This window comes from Argentina silus (assembly GCF_951799395.1).
Source record: "Argentina silus genome assembly, chromosome: 14".
Taxonomy (NCBI): Eukaryota; Metazoa; Chordata; class Actinopteri; order Argentiniformes; family Argentinidae; genus Argentina; species Argentina silus.
In genome coordinates this window covers 12,225,472-12,246,842 of record NC_139668.1, presented here as the reverse complement: position 1 = coordinate 12,246,842, position 21,371 = coordinate 12,225,472, and the positions used below count along the sequence as shown (strand labels likewise).

Here is a 21,371-nt window from a genome sequence, read left to right as displayed (position 1 = left end):
GTGGGGTCCGACAGCAACAGAGGTGCCAGGTGGACCTGGGGGGCCAGGAGGGCCTGGTAGACCACGAAGACCCTGGAGAGATACGCAAAGAATAGTCTTTTGCAAGTTTCACAACATATTCAATACGTTGGTTTCTACAGTGTGTAAAGAATTGTTTTCAATGGGGACAGAGAAGAAAGGTTGAGTAGAGAGGAGGAGGAAAGAGAAGGAGTGAGCGCCACTCAGTGCATCGTGAGACAGTCACAAATAGGTGACAAATAAACAAATAGACAAATAAATCACTTGACGAGTTTACCTGAATTAAAATCTCGTAACACTCAAAACACACTTGATGTCCAAGACAAATGTCCCTTCAGGCACAGCTAAGTTTACCTTATCTTAAAACATAATCAAGTCAGTAAAAGTCAAAAACTTGTCACTTTGACACATCAATGTAGGTATCAGCTTTGACATACCCGCAATCTGTCCACATCTGGATAGCCTGAGCCTTCCATGTCGAAAAAGGTCTAAGATAGAGGAACACATTCAAATTAGATGTTACACTCTTTATGGATGGTAAATCAACCAAAAGTCTATCGAAGCACAATCTAAGAAAACAAAATAATAATGGACTAGTACTTCACTAGAGGTGGACTCACCGAACGGTCACCTGTCACTGGTCCTGGAGGTCCAGGTGGGCCTGGGAGTCCCCGGGGGCCTGAATTCCCCTCTCCACGGTCCCCCTGAAAAAGTCAAAGGTAAAAAAACATGCACCAATTAACCTTTGGACATTGGTTTGTACTCATACTGCAACTAAATGGCATTCTGACCTCATCCTCTTTATTCGATGAGCATTGATGTGAATGGACTCGCCAACCAGAAAATGTTGTATTTTTTAACATGAAGCTGTGACTGCATTGTTCTTCATGATCACATCATATCCATCCATTCATCCATCCTGAAGTTATTCTCCATCCATCCATCCATCCATCCATCCATCCATCCATCCATCCATCCATCCATCTGTTTGTCAATCTATATGTTTGTCAATCTAGAGCCTATCCATATCAGGAGATCTCTGTACCTTTTGTCCTTTGCTTCCAGAGCCTCCTGATGTTCCAGGGAAACCTCTAGGTCCAGTGGGCCCCTGAGAAGGAGAGCAAGAAAGAGGAACACAGCTTATAGCCATACACTATCCACTACTATCCATTATTACTGCCAATCAGTGGCGATGGCTGACACTTGCCTACCAGTGCGTATACATCACTGTAGATCTCCTCACACAATAGATTTTTCAAAACATCATGAAACTTACTGTTTTGCCATCTTCTCCTGGATCACCCTGGGGAATGAAATAGTTGTCAACATCAAAGCATATAGAACTGTTACAGAAAGATAATCAGGATGTACTGTGAGCAAAAAGACAGAGAAAGATGATCTGTCCAGCCCAATGTACTCACTGCTTCTCCCTCTGGCCCTTCGGGTCCTGCTGGTCCTTCAGCCCCTGGTGGTCCCATAGGTCCCAGAGGCCCAGCCATCTGCTGCACCACTGAGCCATCCCCTAGCCGGACGACCTGAGCAGCAGGCCCTTGAGGGCCAGGGGGGCCAGGGGGACCAGGGACGCCACGGTCCCCCTTATTGCCAGGGTAGCCGAACCCAGAACTTCCCTATGGGGAGGGAAAACAAAACTGTTTGTCTATTCATGAATGCAATTCTAAAATCCCATTTACAGGAATATCCAGTAGATGACAGATGAAGGAAAATAGGCAAATATAACAAACGTGTAGAAAAGGTACTGATCGATACCAATCGATACCAACAAACGCAGAATTGAGCATTTTGAGGGAAGAAACTGATCTTAAGGTAATAATCAAACGCCAAAAATGTTCAAAACATACCTTCAGGCCTTTGTCTCCCTGAAATAAAAAATAAGACAAAGACAAATTATGGTATTGGAAGCATTAAGAGCAGCATTCCAGAACAAATGGCCACTTGGATGGCTAGTGAGCTAAACAGGATCCCCAAAATCAGATATTGTTGGACATATGTGGGCACTGCATCTACATACCTTATCTCCCCGATTTCCAGCTTGTGATGAGGAACCTGAGGCAGAACTGGAGCTGGACCCCGAGTCCCCCTTTGGCCCCGCAGGACCACTGTCCCCTATGCTGCCCTTCTCCCCTCTGTCCCCCTTGTCACCTTTCCTACCTGTAGGGCCTGAGACATAGAGAGGGATATTATAACCAACATCAGTAGTATGGCAGCAACATCATCATCACCATCATAATTGCCATCATCTCCCATAGAAGCAGCAGAAGTCATCATCACCATTGCCCTCCACAGAAGCATCATCATCGTAACCACCACCATCATCACATAAGATCATCAGATCCTCTCTGCTGTATCATCATTCACAATGTTCCGTCTTATCAGCATTGCCCCCTCTCAGTTAGCTCCCCTTAAAGGGAATCTGTGATTGGTACATCCATGCTTGGACTTCTGAATTAGCTATATAGCTATTTGCTATATATAGCTATTGATTGTTGAAGAATATAACTCATAACCGGTTATGAGATTAGTTAGTCTCTGTTTTAGCCCATCAGAACCCCAAAAATAAAATTGTTTTACTTGTACAGTACATCTTTTCTAAACAATGTAATTGTAAACAGACACTTTATAGCTCAAAACATGGTTAAAACTAAAATGTTCATCTCATGGATGATCAGTCCTTGCACCCATGGCTTCGTCTTGAGAGTGGTAACATGTCTCCAGCCCCATCCCATAGCTGTTTACCAAAAAGAAGTGGCTGGTGGACTGCTTTGTTCTTGTTTGAAGCCCAGATTACCCCTTTAATGAGCAGTAAATCACATTTATTTGTCTAGCGCTTTTCTCAAAGTAAATTGTCCCAAAGTGCTTTACAAGAAGAATACAAACAATATAAACAATAAATACAATCCAAACAATATGTACTAACACTGAACTACAGTATAGACCCCCAAAAGGCAATCCAAGGAAACTCCCCAGTAAAGAGAAAAACATAGGGCACAATGACAACGACCAAGCCTGACCACAGGCTGTCACATGCCAAGGGAACATGCTATGCTTGGCATGATGAGAGACACACAATCTCTTTCAGCATGAAATTAATATCATAGTGTGTGTGTGTGTGTGTGTGTGTGTGTGTGTGTGTGTGTGTGTGTGGTCAGAGGGCAGACAATCCTGAGTTCCCAGTCACCCACCTTGTCGATCTGGTGACCCAGGTCTGGAATCAACTGAGGGTTTATGATACCTGTCAGCTGGAGTCAACACAAACAAATATTTACCTGCAGCCCTTTGGGAGGGAACTGAGCTAATGTACTGTATGCAGACTTGTGAATCATGGTTGGGGGGTCAAATTGAATTTCAATTCACTCAATGAATGAAGTTAATCGAAGTTCAAGTACAGTTGTCATATGCATATCCCTTTGGGCAGGTGCTGGGCAAATGGTTACACATGAAAAGAACAAAAAAGCCTGCACACCGTTTGACCTGATGAAGATCCACCTCGGATCAAAACGTAGTCACAAGTAAAGGTGGTAAACGAAACATCATTGTTAGGGCTTTTTAGGTTGTTTTTGCCCGTTATTTTCTATGAGGATATGTTAGTTCATGAATCGTGTTTCAGATCACTTTGTGCACTGATTACATCATATACCCCAAGCCTGTAGTGAGGTTTTTTCAAAAGGAAAGTTTGAATAAACTGAATCTTTATTGTAAAAAAAACAAACACTTTCTTACTAAAGCCTCCACCAGGGTTCTTACATTTAGACCACATTAGACCACACAGTCCTTAGTTTACGGCTAACAAACTTTTGCAAAATAAGCTGTTTCTCATGGGACAAATTAGGGGACCCATCTAGCTCAAGAGCTCTCCCATTGGTGGAAAGTTCCATATTATCACTTTAAAAGCAGAGAGGTGTATTCAAAATGTAGTTTTCTGTAAGCACTCAAATTAGAGATTTAATTGTGTTTGGAAATAAACAAGCACTCTTTCATGAACTTAATTTTGCCTTCAAGAGTTGCTGAATATGTCTTGTAAAGGTAATTGTCATTTCTTGTTGACAGAAGGAACTGTAGTGATCTTTCTCCACTAGAGGGAGCAAGTGTGCAGCATATCATACCAGCATACTGTTAAAACCTCCTGACAGGGCTCCAGGCAAGTCCAGACAAGAGATATGTGCATATTTCTATGACAGATTGTTTCACAGTTATTCCAACAACAGCTTTTGTTGGCACTACCTCCATTACAATTTATTGGTCAGTAATATGCAGTGGAAAAATATGTTGATCTTGTGAGCATGAAAATGGACTGAGCGTGTGAGCTGAGCTGAGCTATCTTGCTCTAAATGATAAGTGATGTCATCATTGCTCGGCCAAGCCCACTCACCTGTCTCTGTGATCTTGGTGTCCTGTGACCATATTACAGGGGGCTCTGGCACTGGTTGTAATGATGGAGGGGTGGTCTGTCATGAGAGTGAGGTAAGATAGGCAGGCTCATATTACTGTCAAACACTGAATGAGGAGCAATAGTACAAGAGACTAATAGAGCGCTACATGATAAAGGGGGTACCTTCACAGTTTGATCTGTCTGTCTACTGTCCTCAGTTCCACTGCCAAAGTCGCCAGAGGCCTGAGAGAGAGAGAGAGAGAGAGAGAGAGAGAGAAAGGCATTTAATGAATCTTTTATTTTGTAGTTTTTGGTACTCCTGTGGAGGTGAGACACATACATACCTAACTTTGTCTGGTTTCATGTCATTAGCTACACAAGATTTGTTAAGAACTATGTAAAGCCCAAAACACTCACAGCATCTGAGTCATCTTCATCCGCGCAGAGTCGCTCGGCAGCTTGAGGGTTTCCCACCACATTCAGCTCAGCAATCGCTCCCTGCAGAACACACGCACACACAGGCACACAGGCACACACACACACACACACACACACACACACACACACACACACACACACACACACACACACACACACACACACACACACACACACACACACACACAGGCTGCAGTTACATTATTTGTTTTTTGTGCGCTAGTTCACTTAATAACCAAATCTAAGTTTGTCAGAGGCTTTGTTGACTATATATCCACAGCTTGTGTTTATCCCACTTGTTTATATACAACTACAGTTGTACACAATAGGAGACATGCTGTATACAAATGTTTAGCTCTCAAACGGATGGGAAAGAATGGCATTGATGATGATGATCGTTATTCAAGAGAAAAGAATATGGCTATTGGGGGCTGTGTGAGTTTTATGAGGCATGTCAGGTCCTAATGTGCAACCATAGGTTAAACATTATATCAAACCTACTGCCTGTGGTGGTAGAATATTTAATAAAAGACTTGGACTAAATCATATGACAATGATAAGAGTAACAGAGTTACTATACAGACAAGGTAACAGAATAGAATAGAATATGAGAGAAGAAAATAGTGGAATGTGTATAATCCAATATGTATAATTGAATATACATAAGTAGGCCTATAGTAGACTAAATATGATATAAATATAATATGACATAAATCGGCATATCTTTTTCTCTTTTTCTCTGATTTCGCTCTGGGTCAAGGCCCATGTGGACATCACATGTGGTCAGGCGGGTCACTGATTGTGCTCAGGAGTTGAAAGGCCACACAGGTCAGCTAATAGATTTAGGAGGGGGAGAGCTATGTCAGTTGCCCTTTATCACTGATGTGAAAACATACCTGAGAGATCCTGAGGGAGCTTTCCTAGAGGCATTTACCCCCGAAGTGAAGGTTTATGTTTCCGCACTGACACACTTGCTATGTTTTTAACCCTTTGCAGAAACAGTCTACTGTTCTGACCTTATTCTCCCAACTAGGAGGGATCTGGTTCCCTCTCAGTTGTTACTGCACAACTGTCTATTATGAGGAGAGTGTGACCGGTCAGAATGTTTTGCTTAACTTGTATTTTGAATGTATTTTCATTTTGTGGCACATTTGTTATTGACATTGACATGTTGTGGTGTATAATAATGTCATGTTCTGATATGATAAGTCATCAAAGCCTTTCCTGGCTTTAAGTTAATAAAAATATAAGAGATGACTGTGGGCAGCTTTAAGAGGTGTATTCATTTATGTGTTTATCGATTGTACCTGAAATCTGTCAGGGTCTGCTCCTCCGGCTTGACCCACAAAGATGCCCGCCCCTGTGTCCAGCTCCATGTCATCTGGCGAGCGCTCAAACTTCACCACCTGCGGCTCGGAATCGCACCCCACGTAGAACGTCACCAGGTCCTCTGATATGGACAGCGAGAACCGCGTCCATTTGTTCACCAGGGGGGGCAAGTTGAAGCTGGCAGCCTCGTATGAGGCCTCTGAGTCAGGCTCGGTGTAGTAGAACAGCAGCCTCTGCCTCCCGTTAACCAGAGCGCTCAGCTTGACGCCCACGTACATGAACGTCTGGGAGGCGTCGGTGATGGAGAAGAGGATGGCGGGCCTGGTGGAGGAGGGCTTGATGTGGAAGACCAGGGAGAAGTGGCGGTAGAACGGGTTGGGGAGGTGGGCCAGGGCTGGCTGGCCTGCCGCGGCCTCCAGCCCTAGGACGTAGGCAGGGTTTCCATTGGGGCCATAGATCCTGGTGATCTCATCAGGGGGCGGGTCTCCGATGAGCTGGAGCAGAGACACACCGCTCTCCTCTGCAGAGGGAAGGAAACAGGAAGTCAGGACTCACACAGGAAGTCTGTTCCTACCATATTGCGTCACTAAGCCCCGGTTTACTCTCTATGCCCTTAACCACTGACTCTGTAATCAGCTTTTAACTTTGATCTTTTCCACCTTTGATTTTGGAGGCAGTAACCACAGAATTCAAATAACTTAGTGGCAGTTCAATTTGGCAATACCCACCCATCTGTTGAAAATGTAAGGCCCCACTGGGGCCAGAACAAGGGATGAAGGTATGCATCTTTACCTCTCATGCCCTAAACAGCCAAACTAATCCCGAGTCATTTATAGAGGGCATAGAGAGAAACCAACCAGACATTGTATTCACATCACATGAGCCCAAAGGGCACGGTGCAGCAGCAAGTTAGAAAGCCTTCTCAATTAGTGTGCTTCCCCACACAACTCAGCTAGGAGTGCCTCAGGGACAGGCCATACACAGTGGAAAAAACAAACATACTCACTCAGATGCTGCGATAGGTGCTACAGAAACAGAGTTAAATATTAAGCCTGGAACAATAAAAAAAAGAAGCATATGCCTAATAATGAATAATCAAGTGTGTGTTCTGGGTTGGGTAGACAGGGACACACTTGGTACAATTGTGCGGCATATTTTAAGCGCCTTATATTCATAGCAATTTATATGGGTGCACTGGGAATGCTGTTTAGGGGACAGACAATAGTGCCTAAATAATCACTCACTTCACTTACTGCATAAAGTATTTCAACCATATAGGTTTATTCATGTTTTAATATCATCCAGGGGGTGGGTAGACATTTTTATAGACCCATTTGGTCGATAAATGACTACAGTGGCTTGGAAAAGTATTCACTCCCCTGTTTTTTTGACATTTTACAGTATCTGAAATTCAAATTTCTCAACTGATCTACACAGCCTACTGGACAGTTAACACAGGTGATACAGTAGATACGTACATTAATAGGCTACAGTGTGCGTACTGAAAAACAAAAACAATTCCATTCTTGCAGGGTGAAGTTACAGTGCCATGTCAGACCAAGCAAATAAATCTATTACAAGAACTCAAACACCGAAATACATCGCTGAAATATGACCCCGAGAGTGGAATAACCTTCCTCTAGTGTTCGGGTCAAATCTGACCGAATTACAACTTTTCCTGAATCACAAATATTGTGTTTTTCATCCGATTGCCTCAAGACCTTATGTTTTCCTCCACACTAGGCATGTGAACATATAACATTGCGGATCACAATACACTATAATAAGAGGGGGTGATGTTTACAGGAGAACGGTTAATAACATCTGCAATTGTTTTGACAGTACTGCAGCAAATATTTTAAATGCACTGCTGTACAGCAATACGTTGGGGAGAACTGTGTCAAATGATCTTGGAATGTCCATGGAAAATCTGATAATAATCCAGTTCTCATAGACTGAAATAGCCTAAAGTAAATGGTCAGTAGATATGAGACTGACCATTAAATTCACATGAAATAACACCTCTAGGGAGCAAAAAACTTGCACGACAGACATAGAATATCCTCTAGTGGCACTGCAAATTCATGACTTTGGCTTTAAAAGTTACATGTTTATTGGAAAGCCAAAACTATAAACACAAAGTTCACACAGACCGGAAAGAATAGGGATTTCTTTACCCTCTTAATGTAAACTCTGAGCATTAGAAGATTACTCAACAGCCATAGGAGTAATTGGAAGTGTATTCTAAAATGGCCAAAAGCACCCTGTATCAGACTCTGGGGGATGTCAATGGACTATATCAGTTGGACTATTAAATGAATGATATACTATAGCCATTGATTCTTGAAGAATATTGGGTGTGCCCTCTGACCCCTTTATAGCTTATAAATGCCTCATGAGCTTAGTTCAACTGTCTTACCGCATCAGAACCCACAAACACAGTATAATGTACATAATTTCAACACATAGTTACACATTGATCTCAGGGATGGTCAGCCCTTGCATCCATAACTCTTTCTATGAAATTGAGAGTGGTTACATTTCTCCAGCCCCATTCCTCAGCTGTTTAACAAAAAAGTTTCGGGGAGCCCGCTTTGTTGTTGTTTGAATTACAGATTGCACCTTTAAGAGTCTACACTCCCACACAGTATGGCCAAGCAGGGCATGAAGTCGAATTGTTATTTTATCAAAATCTATTAATCACAGTTTAGTATTAGATCCTGTGGGATTTCAGCCAATTAACTGGGAGGGAGTGGGCAGAGGGGGGGGGGGAGGATTTATCGGATGCACCTGCTATTGGATAATCTGACAGGGCGACAGGGAAGTCCCATCTGTGGGCTAACAGCAACCGGCTGTGTTTCATTCCACTATGTTTTTGCCCTCGTTCACTCCAAGTGAGATGATTGGGTAGGTCACCATAGTTTTTGCCATATTGTTTTCACCTATCCTGTCCTATCAAATCTGTGAGGGAGAGTGAAATGGGCAGAAGGAAGGAAATATATTTTTGGAATTAGATGGAGCACCAGATGGCACCAGGCAGGGGAAAGGCAGTATAATGAGCAAAAGACACAGACTTTGGTTCTAATTACATGTATGCCACTGCAACGAATGATTTTTGTAGAAACGGGTTGCTTATCAAGTGAAGTAGTGAACAAAGCATTTAGAAAAAAAAAGAAGGGGCAGATACAGTTGCAAAAGCCATAAATAGGCTACAGACTACAACCAGACAAGCAACCCAACATCTCATTTGAGTGAAATATGAGTGCAATATGTGTTCATCTTGAGTGTATTCCCTCCTCGACTCGTGTCCTGTCCATGTGATCATAAGCGGGAATGACATGAACCTTTGACATTTGAACGGGTGTGTCATCCGCCCTTTGTGCCTCCGTTTCTGAGTGTCTATGGCATGATATTCTACAATGGTCCCTCTCTATGAGGCGTTCTTCAATCGTGCCGACTGTGTGTGCAGGCTTTTGTTCCAGCCCAGTACAGTACTGGGAGCCACTGGGTGTGCAGGCTTTTGTTCCCGCCCAGTGGACTTCCAGCCCAGAACAAAAGCCAGTACATGCAGTGGGTCCCCAAGACCAGGACTGCAGAACACTGCTGTAGGGGGTTTTCCCAGGAAGATAACTAGCTGATGGCGTGCTGAATGAGAACGTGGGAACCGGGAGAACACAACCAGGATCACATTTCTCCAGATGGATGGCAGCTTGCCCCTGCTTCTCTCCAGTCTGACACCATTCCCTGTCTCCACGCTAGTCAGATCCTTCACAAACCCTGGCAACAATCAGCAACGTTCCATGGCTATCACTGACCTCGCTGTGTTCCAGGCATTCCGACAAACAGGACAGGATTGCTGCAGATGTCCATCCCAATTCCCTGTCTCACTTGCCATATCAAGTGAAACAACAACTTCAGAACAACTTCCTAACTTATTTTGTAAATAAGGCTAAGGATACATGAAGTTAGTGCTGAAATCTAGTCAGGAACATTTCATTGAACGTTTACCAAGTAGGGAACTAATTAACACAATATTTGAATTTCGGTCCAATTGAAAAATGGTCCAATTAAGTCCAGAAAAAAGAAATACAAAGTGTTTGGAAAAGGGAAAGTGGACCATGGGAAAGTGGACCATGTGGGAATACAGTAAACTATGCTAAGTACTGTACTGGTCTAGACTGAATTAGAAACTAGATTAAATTAGATTTACCTCAATGCTCAAACCGGACATTTCACTCAAACAGCCTCTAAGGAAATCAGAGCAGAAAATGACTTCATCTCAGCTCTCTTTGATTTGTTGTAAAAAGTTCCCTTTTTGCAGGAGGGCTTATCTGAAATTCCCCATTAACCCAAACATTTACTCATTCAACCTCAACCATCATGTCAGCTCAAGTCTGACTTCCATTCTGTCCTAATAAACAAAGGTATGGCAGAAGCTAGCAATCAGCATGTTTATAGCAGACTACCTCATTCATAAAGAGTTCATTGCCTAACCGTTCCTGAGGAGATCTTACGGTTTTCTGCATTAGAAAACTTTAACAACTCCTTGTTTGGTAAATGAGTAAGCCCTCCAACGTTCTGCAAACAGCAACAGCAGACTATTTTCATTCTTAAATGATGCACAGCAAGGAGGCCAAAAAAGCCAGAGGCCGAACACAAATAATTGTTTGTACAAATCCCTATGTTCAGCACTGTTCAAAGCTCAAAGAAAATAGTTCCAAAACCTACAGCAAGCACATACAGTAAGAGCATAGAGTACTTCAGTTGCAATTTAACTATCAATTGTAGATATCATATCATACCAATCGATTGTTTTGGTAAACAATGTAACCATAGTGAACATCCCTGCTGGTTAGTGGTCACCCCCTACCATTTGCAATGCCCCCTACCACTGGTAAATGTTCATCAAAAGAGAACTGAAACCAGACTCTTTTGAAACATCGACCCTACCAGAGACATGCCCATGGCCTAGTGTCCCTTAATTCCATCTCCACCCAGCTGTGACACATCCCATGGGACTGATCTAGAGCTACTGAATGGGTGGTAGCAGAGCCAGAACTCAAAGCCCATCAGTTAACACTAGAGACAGAGGCGACACAGCTGTGACATCTCTGGCCTGTTCCCAAGTCAGCCCTTGATCCATGTTTGGCAAAGCTGAGATCATGGTCAATTAAAGATGACTGATGGTGGATCAGGAAAAGAAAGCAGTTCACTCAGCTAAGATGACATCACTATAAACCAACATTGTATATTTCCTGGTGGGGGTGAAACAATTCTCACTCACTTGATATTACACCTTGGTTCACTTAACTGATCTTTTAATTGTACATATACTCAAGACCAAATTCATGTCCAGAATCAGGAAATCAATGCCACCCATTGCTCTTCCAATGAACATGAACCTCTAATACAAGAATGGGTAATTCCCCTTTACACAAAAGACTCTCTCTCATTTTACCCTTTTTCTCTCTCTCTCTTTGCTCTTCTTCACACGGACAATTGTACATGCAATTGCCACTCATCCACCCACTAATGGCCTCCATCTCTGCAAACCGTTTTGTGAAAGGGTGGGTGTGCCCTCTGACCCCTGCTAGAGATTCTGTGCCACCATGTCTGGTTAGAATCAGAGGGATCCTTGTTGTATGACTGCACGGAATGACACCCTCTTCCTTACTCCCAAACAGAGGGCACAATCACCACACTCTTCCTCTGCGTTGACTATCCTCCCACCCCCGGCCACACTTGCCTGTACTGTCCACAACTGGATCAGATGGCCCTATTGTTCACAGTGCAGTAGCATGCTGAGAAGGCAGCCTCCACTCTTTCCAGACCCACAAATTCCAATCCTGCAGATCATTGACCATGATTGAGGCCCACATTGATAATACAATAGGCACGGGACACATTGGGCAAAGAGGAGGCTTACATAGTATCTGGATAGGGATGAATTGGTTGTTACCCACTCAGCATTATATTCCATTGGGGTTAAGGGGGACAGATTGTGGGGTTTGAATTCCTTCAAGACAACAAGATTTACATAGACAAGATTGCTACCCTCTTTGGTCAGATCATGATCAACTCTCATGATGGTAGTTTTCAATAAGACAAATTACACTGCACTAGAAGAGCAAAGAGGAGCGGCCACACAAGAAGAAGAAGACAAATGTTAACTCCCTAACAAAGCAGGGAGGTTCCATACTGACTCCAATCTCAAATTACACCAGGTGAGCTGAAGAAAAACAAGATAGTATTCTAAAGGTATAGTGGCTTACTTTGTGCGCTCACGTGTGTGTGTGTGTGTGTGTGTGTGTGTGTGTGTGTGTGTGTGTGTGTGTGTGTGTGTGTGTGTACGTGTGCACTCATACATGTACATGTACGTGTACGTGTGTGTGTCAGTGTAAATGCCTATGTATATGTCTAGGAATCCGCCCAAAGAAAATATGCTGACAAGCACAGTGATGTTCCATAGCCTTGCTTGCCAAGCACAGCACAAGATAAATCACAAATGAACACGTGGTGAAGTGATTTCGCTAGGGCTTGTCAAATAAAACACAAACCGATGACAGACAAAAAGTACCCCAAATACTCTCAAATACTATGAGCATTTGCTTGAGCCTGCCTGGAGTTCCAAATAGGCAGGGTTTGGACTTTTGGGACTATTCCATTGGTTCCATTATGCCAAACAAACTCAATCAAGCGCCCATACAGTAAGTATTTGAAACAATGTAAAATAATATTTGAACCAAGGTATGGCTGCTGCTGCTCCTCAAAATGGCTGAAGGAAAGGAAACTAGTGTCTACTCTAAGGGTTTTTTTTTCGCCACTACCCACTTTGAGCCACTCTATATATTTTGGCTTAAAGAAAACATGTGTCATACATTAAGTTCACTGCTGTACATTTCTTTAAAATGAACCTTCCAAAATTCAGACTTCAGAGCTATGGTTTACATAGAAGTTGAAAGGTTATCCAAACAAGAACCCTATTTGGTCAAAGTAATACCTCATGGAAAATACAATTAAGACATTACATAACATCCTTCAAAGATGACACATAAACAAATCTCACTACAGATAAAAAATGTGGCTTGATAAATTGTGTGTGCTATGACTTTACACTCAAACTATTTAACAGGATTAAAGCAGGATTAATGGACATGTCTGAGCTAACCTAAAGCTTAGAGGATGTTTCCTGTCTCTTTATGACTAACACTTCACCCGAGGGAACTGATTCTAAACATTGTACATTTTCCATATGCTTTCTCCATTGCACCATGTTAACCATATGTTGAATTTAAGAATACAGCATATCTGAATTCTCTGAAACAAATGCCTGCTAGCTGCATATATCCATGTTGGATAACAAAATATTACTGATTCATTCAGTATCATATAAGATTTAAATGATTTTGATGTTTCATGTTAAATACGGCACTGGCAAAGTCATACAGTGTTTTAATGATAAACAACCAATGTAAACTGAGAGATAAGTGTCATCTAAATTACTACACTTCATGAGTGGTCTTCACTCTATGCAACAGACATTAATATTGACAAACAGCATGCAAACAGTCACGGTTAAGTGATCTATAATGCGGGTCATGCTTGCTTGCATTTAAGCCACTTTTGTGAGCACATGCAGTGGAGCATGAGTGACCCAAAATACAAGGAGCAAATGTCCACAGCCCAACACTTAAAGCACACAACTGCCGCCAAGCATTTGCGTTGGCTCCAACCTGATTGGTCAAGAAAGTGAGGGTATTGTGACAACACATGTCCTTGCTGATCCAGAAAGGTGTATTATAACTACATACAACACGCACGCGGGCACACATCCACACTCATGCATACTGAACACACAGACACACACACACACACACACACACTCAACTGACCAGAGAGAGACTCATGGAGGCGGATTCAAAATGTATCTCCAAACGGATACATTCTTATCCGCCTTGTTTACCTTTCCGATTACTAACTGACACGCACGATGGACACCTCCGCCCTTGCACCTTCTCAGGCAGGATATGACATGGTACAGGAAGCTGCCCGTCATCCAGGGCCGCCCAGCAGCTGTCTTGCAGGACATGGCAAAAACTACGGCATGGCAGTACCTGGGTGGGCATTTTGTTACCAGGTCGGGGGCACCTGGGCACCAGGAGGAGGCAAAGAAACCACTCGGCCCCGTGGTGGCACCCCGCCCTCGCCAACCATGCCCACTCTCGCAAGACTGCCTCTACCTCCTCCACGGATGTGTGATTAAAGAAATTGGGCAGTGTGAAGGACTTCACCCCCCTGGCAGAGCAGATGGGCCAATCAGAAGGCATGGGGAGACAGAGTGAGCGGTTCACTGGGGTTAGTGTGGAATCCAGGAGACCCATTTCAACCCCATTAGTGGTTCCATTGTCATCTGTCATTATTGCGTCCTGTTTTCTCCCCTCTTCCCATATCAGGTCTCCACTTACGACCCATGTTAAGTTGGTGGAAAGAACTGTATGTTCCCCTTCCGTTTCTACGATGATCTCTGACCCCGAACCTGATGCTAAAACCAACCCTGAACTTTTTCCAGACTCTAAACCCGACTCAGACCCTGATCCTGAACCGGACCCTGACACAGATCCTGCCCCAGACCCAGCCTTCACCCCCTCCCCCTGTGACCTGCCAGTATTACCCGTCTGATCCCTCCCTGGCGGCGCGGTTGGGCTCGCCACCCTGTCTCCTAGTCCTCCGTCTGTCCAAGTGGTTGGGTTCTCGTCCCATGTCTGCATAAACTTACGGATTCCGCTGGCCACGCTGATGATTTCTGCTCCCACCCCGGCCAGGTTCTCTTTTTCTGTATTTGGCTGTACTCCTTCAGACCCTGTCTGGCCCACGAATGGAGCCTCAGTTGGGGCTTGCGTAGGTTCAGGCTCCTTCTTCCAGAACCAAGCATCCAGGTGACCCACAAAGAGAGCCAGGAGAAGACCCAACCAGAACTGGATCTTAGACATTCTACAAGCTCAACTTACAGTCATCAAGCACCTTCTGTCTTGAGAGCACAGCTAACAGCTAACAAAGGCTCTCCAACAAACTTGGCACTCTATGTACAAACTGTTCCACTTCACCTGCTAGCTGTAAGTCAACAATCAGTTAAGTCCACTCTGTCCATGAGGTATGCAGCTAGCACACATACTGACCCTCCCTCTAACAAAACTTTTCGTCTCTCTCCACTGGCCCACTGCAGAACCCCCACACACGCATCCACAAACACACACTTACTCTCATGAGGAGGTGGGGCTGCTGTACTCGGGACTGGGGAGGGGCTTCATTGGTTAATCTGCATCTGTCCCTCACATACTGTGACTCCTCCCTTCTTTAGGTCGCTGGCATGAGGAGTGGGTCCCCCTCAGACACACAAACACACACACGCACACGCACACGCACACATACATGCTCACACACAGCTACAATAAATTCTCTGCTGACAGTGTGATATTTAATGAAACAGTTTAATGTTTTCAAAACAAGAATCCACAGGTAAAGTTGTAATTAGTCAATGTCTAGTCAGTTGGTGTTGTGTTGAATGAACTATTATACATTTAGCGAATTAGTCTTCAGTAGGCCTCTAAAAGTGAGTTTGAAACACTCATTAGACCTCAGCTGAGAAAGGGCATTGAGCCAATAGACTCATGCAGGTACATGCACTGCCAATGGGAACTTTTTTCAATAAAGCTCACTAGCATTAAGAAGCCAGTTGGTATGGAAAAATATGAAGCTCAATTCCACTTGACTGACACAAGTTCAAGCAGAGCAGGAGGATGAAATTGGGAATTTAGGAAATTTGGGTCCACCCCAAAACACAAAATGGAGGACTTGACAAATGCCAGATTGATGTGGACGGAGAAGACGGGGGCTGGAAAAAGAGGGGATGGACGGAGGGAGGGAGACCCATATATGGGGTTTGAATATTACTCAGCACTCCCAGAAAAGTGATGAACAAGTATCTATCGAGATTGATCATTCTCCTCATCCACCTCACAAATTTTGACTTCTCTTCTTTAATTTATTTATTCAAATAAATGGTTTCTCACCTCTATGTTAGATGTGTGCTGAAAACATTCATGAAGAGGACCAACACATCATAAGCATTTCATTGAGGAACCAAGAGGCATGAGGGAAAGAGAGAAGAGAGAAGAGAGAAGAGAGAAAAGTGAGTGAGAAAAGTGAGAGAGAGTCAAGGGAGTGAGGGAGTGAGGGAGTGAGTGATTGAGCATGTGAGGGAGTGAGCAAGTGAGGGAGTGAGCAAGTGAGGGAGTGAGTGAGGGAGTGAGGGAGGGAGTGAGGGAGTGAGTGAGGGAGTGAGGGAGTGAGGGAGGGAGTGAGGGAGGGAGGGAGTGAGTGAGGGAGGGAGTGAGGGAGGGAGTGAGGGAGTGAGTGATTGAGCATGTGAGGGAGTGAGCAAGTGAGCGAGTGAGCCAATGATTTAGTGCATGGACAAATGACAGAGGGAGGGGTGAAAGAAAGAAGAAGTTGAGAGAGGGAGGGAGCAAGTGAAAAAGACAGAGGAAGTCACGAGCGAGCGAACGAGACAGAGCCAGGGTTGAACGAATGCGAGCAGCTGAGAGCGGAGCGAGAGCGGGAGCGTAACTGATTGGATAGATGTCTCAAGGCCTCGTCCCCTCGGGACGGACGTATTGCCTAATCGCAGAAAACTTCCTAATTACCGAGCTCAGTGTTCCCACAGCCTGGTTTAAGTGCAGGGTGCCCCCGATGCCCCCATCCTCCTGCCCGCCTGCCTGCCTGCTCCATCCAGCTGTTCCACATTCCTCCATGCAGACCCCCCACACCCCTGCTGCATGACGGATGGACTCTTGGAAACACCAACGTTTCAATATGCCAGAGGTTACACACTTGTCTTACACTGGGCTGATCTGTGGCTACCAGTGGCTCAGTTAGCTGAATTGTACTTGCAAACCGCACAGTTGGTGGATTTGATTAATTTCAAATGAAGTAATAGAACATTGGTCGTGGTTGTGAGTAGGCATGCATTTCCGAATTCTTATAGGCTGAGCTCTACAAAGTGGGAATTGCTCGAAGTATCTCAAGAAAAACCTCATGGTAGTATCTTTGCTGAAGAAATGCATTGGAGTTTTATGTGATAGATCGCTCAAATCAACCAAATCTTTTCAATAATTTTTTACCAGGTATATTCCCTCCGTTTGCAACCCTCGTTGTGCTTCTTGTACCATTCACAATGGTGCTCACAGAATCCTGCCTCATTCATACAGTACATATCAAATATGGGAGTGAGGCTTGGACTTTGCTTTGCCAGACTCAAACCCCCCAAACCCAACTCCCCCCAGCCCTCTCCCGTCGGAGTTGTCATGGCACCCAGGTAACTTTATCCCCTCAGAGCTAGTAAATACCTTCCTTATTAAGACACCACTAAAATGACTGGATGAGGCCCAGCAGCCTGCCTGCTGGGTCTTTCATTACATTTTGCTTCTACATTCAAACAAGTGCTAACAAGTGCTGTACGCTGAGACCTAGAAAGGTAATACTGAGGTTTGTGTACTCTGGTATATTGACTTGATGGACTAGATACTTCAAGAAAATGCAACATAGACCACATAACATAAGGGATTACAGTAGAATGTATGCAGACGTTGTGCTTTAGTGGCAGACCTTAAATACATCTGATTTTGATTTGTACAAAACCCACATCAAAACCTACTCCCTTGAGTTTGTGCTTTCAAAGGCAATGTATAAAAATTAACCTTTTCTAACCGCCCACAGACATTCCAAACGTCGCCCTCCGACTCCCTCCTCTTCCTACTCTTCTGTGACGTTTCAAAGACATTTCAGCAATGTTAGTAGTTAACCATGCTGACCTGGACTGGGGTATGAGCAGGGTAAATCAACAAACCAGAGGAACATGGTTCAGTGGCTAAGGGCTAATGGGAGGCGCATTCTAGAGCCACCTGGTATTCCGGTTCAACTTTGACTGAATATGCGCGCGCGCACACACACACACACACACACACACACACACACACACACACACACACACACACACACACACACACACCATATACTGTACATAGGTACTCTATAGGTGGGGAGTGCTGAAATGTCCTGCACTAAAATGGGGGGCTTGGGGTAAAGGGAATTGCACACACAACCACACACACACACACACACACATGGGTTAGGGTTAGGGTTATATACTGTGTATTCTTGTTTTCTCAGTGGGGCTGTAACCTGTGTTTAGGGGCCAATAAAGCAAGCCACTGATCGCATGACCGACCCCACAGCTATCCCTGAATATATCCACACATTTGTGGGTGGGGCTGTGTCTGTGCGTGGGTGTGTTTTTGTGTGTGTTTGTGTGTGTGTGTGCATGAGTGAGTGCATACTCATGCATGTGAGTGTAAAGGGAGAAAGGTGACAAACGTGTCTGTGTGTTCTTAGTATGTGTGAACTGTGCAACATCCCTTGACAACAAATGCTAGAGAAATTTGATTCCTAAACAGAGGGACAATGGGGTGGTCCTGCCTCAATGACTCTACGTAGGTGACAAGGACAGCTGAGATGACCCAGACTGGGGCTGGGACAGGCCAGCTTATGGTCAGGCATCAGAGATCAGGCACTTAGTCTGTCATGAGGAACAGGGGGTCTACATGGGGAACGAACATGAGGGCAACGGGAGTGGGAGTCAAGCTTTGATCTCCATTGTGTGTGTGTGTGTGTGTGTGTGTGTGTGTGTGTGTGTGTGTGTGTGTGTGTGTGTGTGTGTGTGTGTGTAAATATAAGAGAGAGAGAGCAAGAGAAAGAGAGAGAAAGAGAGACAGAGACAGCACGTCATGTGCGACAATGCATAGCCTCTTCATGTGTGCTGAACTAAAGTGGGTGGTCTCGAGGTAATTACTGTCATACGATGGTTGTGATGTGATAATGGCCTCCCTCCCATCACTGTCTGATTGTCTGCTGGTGACAGATTTAAATAACTCCCTCCAAACTGTGGCAAGTTGTAAGTGAAGTTAAAAACAACTTTGTCACAGTGAGATCTCAGGTGCAGAAATGAGATACAGATCTCAGAGTAGTCTACATCTAACATCAGACGAGATGAAATACAGTGAATCACGGGTGGCCTTTGCCTGCATACATGACACTCTCAACACATCCTAAAAATGCATACATACACGTACATACGCACGTACATACGCACACACTTACACTATCCCCAGCCAGTGGTATGAGAACTCAAGTGGAGGTTTGGAGGAAATTTAGAGTGAGACCATGACAAGTCCCTACACCGTTGTTAATTCCACACAGCTGTGTAAACCCAAAATTCTCACACAAAAAACTCTCAGCCTCACCCACACACACGGACACACACACACACACACACACACACACACACACACACACACACACACACACACACACACACACACACACACACACACACACACACACACACACACACACACACACACACACACACACACACGTTATGAAAGATAGAGCAATACAATAGGAACATCTTATTTTTAGACAATGAGTGTATAATCTTTCATATGCTATGAGGAACAGTTGAAGTGCTGGCATGCAACAACCACCAGAGGGCAGCAGTGCAGAGGGCACCATACTGCAGTGTTCTACTTACAAGGAGGCAATGTCCCAATGATTTTTACATGTCATGTTGTTGCGGCCCTGGGCTGTTGCAAAGGAAGTGAGAGAATGTCTATGAAATGGTGCCATCTACTGTCTAGTAGAGCTTCTGCACTGAGCTAGAAGGAAAAAAGCTGACAGCCCACAATTGGAATATATGCATTTCTGTATGTTTTTTTTTCATTAAGTAGGTGAACTGTATACGAAAGAAAGGCATTATGACTAGTAATAGTTTTTGATGTACTGCTATGTGTCGTTTGTGCTGGCTGTACATTGCAAATAAATTCAATCAATCAATCAAGAAGGAATTTGAAAAGGACATTTTTCAGGACATTTTCTCCAGCAGACATTGGCCTCTTAAAGGGTGATGAAGAGCGAAGTCCAGGCCCTACTTCAAAGACATCTTGGCAGAGATAGCAGAAATCAACATCCATGACACTTACCCCCCTCTTCACCGCTCCCCACCTAACTGCGGTATTTGGAAGTGGGATTTTGGCACGGAGTGAGGCAGGGCATTTTCAGAGCAGAGGGTGTGAGACTGAGAGAGACACTAGCTTTTTTCTACCCAAGTATCAATGCATGATTCACAAAGGAAGACCTTTGAGTAATACACCAACACAATTGCTTGGTTGTTTAACGTGTTACAAAGAAATGACACAATGGGATTTAGATCTGTTGGTAATTTGCTTGTACCTTAAGGTACTAGCTTTTAAATTGTAATACTTAAAGAATTGGGAGAACAGCCATACCACCCTGAGCACGCCCAATCTTGTCTGGGCCGGTAGTTATAAAGCCTCTCAGAATGACTCATAGGAATCGCTCTAGAAGCCCTTTTAGGACTACAAGAAAGTCATACTGTACTTAACCTCAGAGTAGGACATCGAACCATGTTATGAAGCTGCCCAGTCATACTGAGCCACGAGTTGATTATTTTTTGAATAACTGAATATAAAAAAACTGCCTAAAACTGAATAGAATGACGTTCATAGAACTCTTTCTTGCCTGCTCCAAAACAGCCAATCATTAGCAATGCATCACCACTACAACTTCAGTGAATGTGGCAGGTTGAAATGTTCCATTATTGAATAAGCTTGATATAATGTTATACATTTTCCCACCGAACTTAAGTCCAAAAATAATCCTGAACTATTTGTCTTTATCATACTTTATCAAACAATACACACTTTATCAAACAATACAAAACAGGCCATGTGCACAGTAGAAAATGGTCATGTTGTCAGTGTACAAGGCAGCCATTCACGTTGATCTACTGTACCTGCATATGAAACCAATACAGAATGATTTAGCATAGCCGACTTTTATTCCCTTGGGAGCTTAGAAGGACTGAGTTTCCTCCATTGCTATAGTGCTCATGTCATCTGTAAAAGACTGATGTTTTCAGTTTGAGACTCTGGAGATGTGACATTTAACTCAAGTGGAAGGGGTCATAAACCTGGGGCTCAATGCTGGGTTCACATTCCACAGTAGAAAGGCCCTTAGCCTGCAGCCTGGATACTGTACACTTAAATTCACTACATTCACAGTC

General features: G+C 44.0%; 1 protein-coding gene across 2 annotated transcripts in view; it reads right to left on the bottom strand.

Moving 5' to 3' along the window:
- The window catches only part of col18a1b (collagen type XVIII alpha 1 chain b), a 38,889-nt gene that overhangs the window by 11,336 nt on the left and 6,182 nt on the right, over nucleotides 1-21,371 (bottom strand). Inside the window, exons 1-14 of one of the 2 annotated variants that reach the window (XM_083684451.1) lie at nucleotides 14,949-15,236; nucleotides 6,151-6,692; nucleotides 4,823-4,903; nucleotides 4,589-4,648; nucleotides 4,406-4,481; nucleotides 3,219-3,275; nucleotides 2,048-2,196; nucleotides 1,878-1,895; nucleotides 1,440-1,646; nucleotides 1,295-1,321; nucleotides 1,064-1,126; nucleotides 639-722; nucleotides 456-506; nucleotides 1-72 (exon numbers count right to left, since the gene is read on the bottom strand). The exon at nucleotides 1-72 is cut by the window's left edge and continues 57 nt beyond it. In XM_083684451.1, the coding sequence (XP_083540577.1) occupies nucleotides 1-72; nucleotides 456-506; nucleotides 639-722; nucleotides 1,064-1,126; nucleotides 1,295-1,321; nucleotides 1,440-1,646; nucleotides 1,878-1,895; nucleotides 2,048-2,196; nucleotides 3,219-3,275; nucleotides 4,406-4,481; nucleotides 4,589-4,648; nucleotides 4,823-4,903; nucleotides 6,151-6,692; nucleotides 14,949-15,162 (1,701 nt within the window). In that variant the 5' untranslated portion in view covers nucleotides 15,163-15,236. Of the gene's footprint in view, nucleotides 73-455; nucleotides 507-638; nucleotides 723-1,063; nucleotides 1,127-1,294; nucleotides 1,322-1,439; nucleotides 1,647-1,877; nucleotides 1,896-2,047; nucleotides 2,197-3,218; nucleotides 3,276-4,405; nucleotides 4,482-4,588; nucleotides 4,649-4,822; nucleotides 4,904-6,150; nucleotides 6,693-14,948; nucleotides 15,237-21,371 lie in introns of those variants that run through there. The other variant, XM_083684452.1, reaches the window with a different exon arrangement.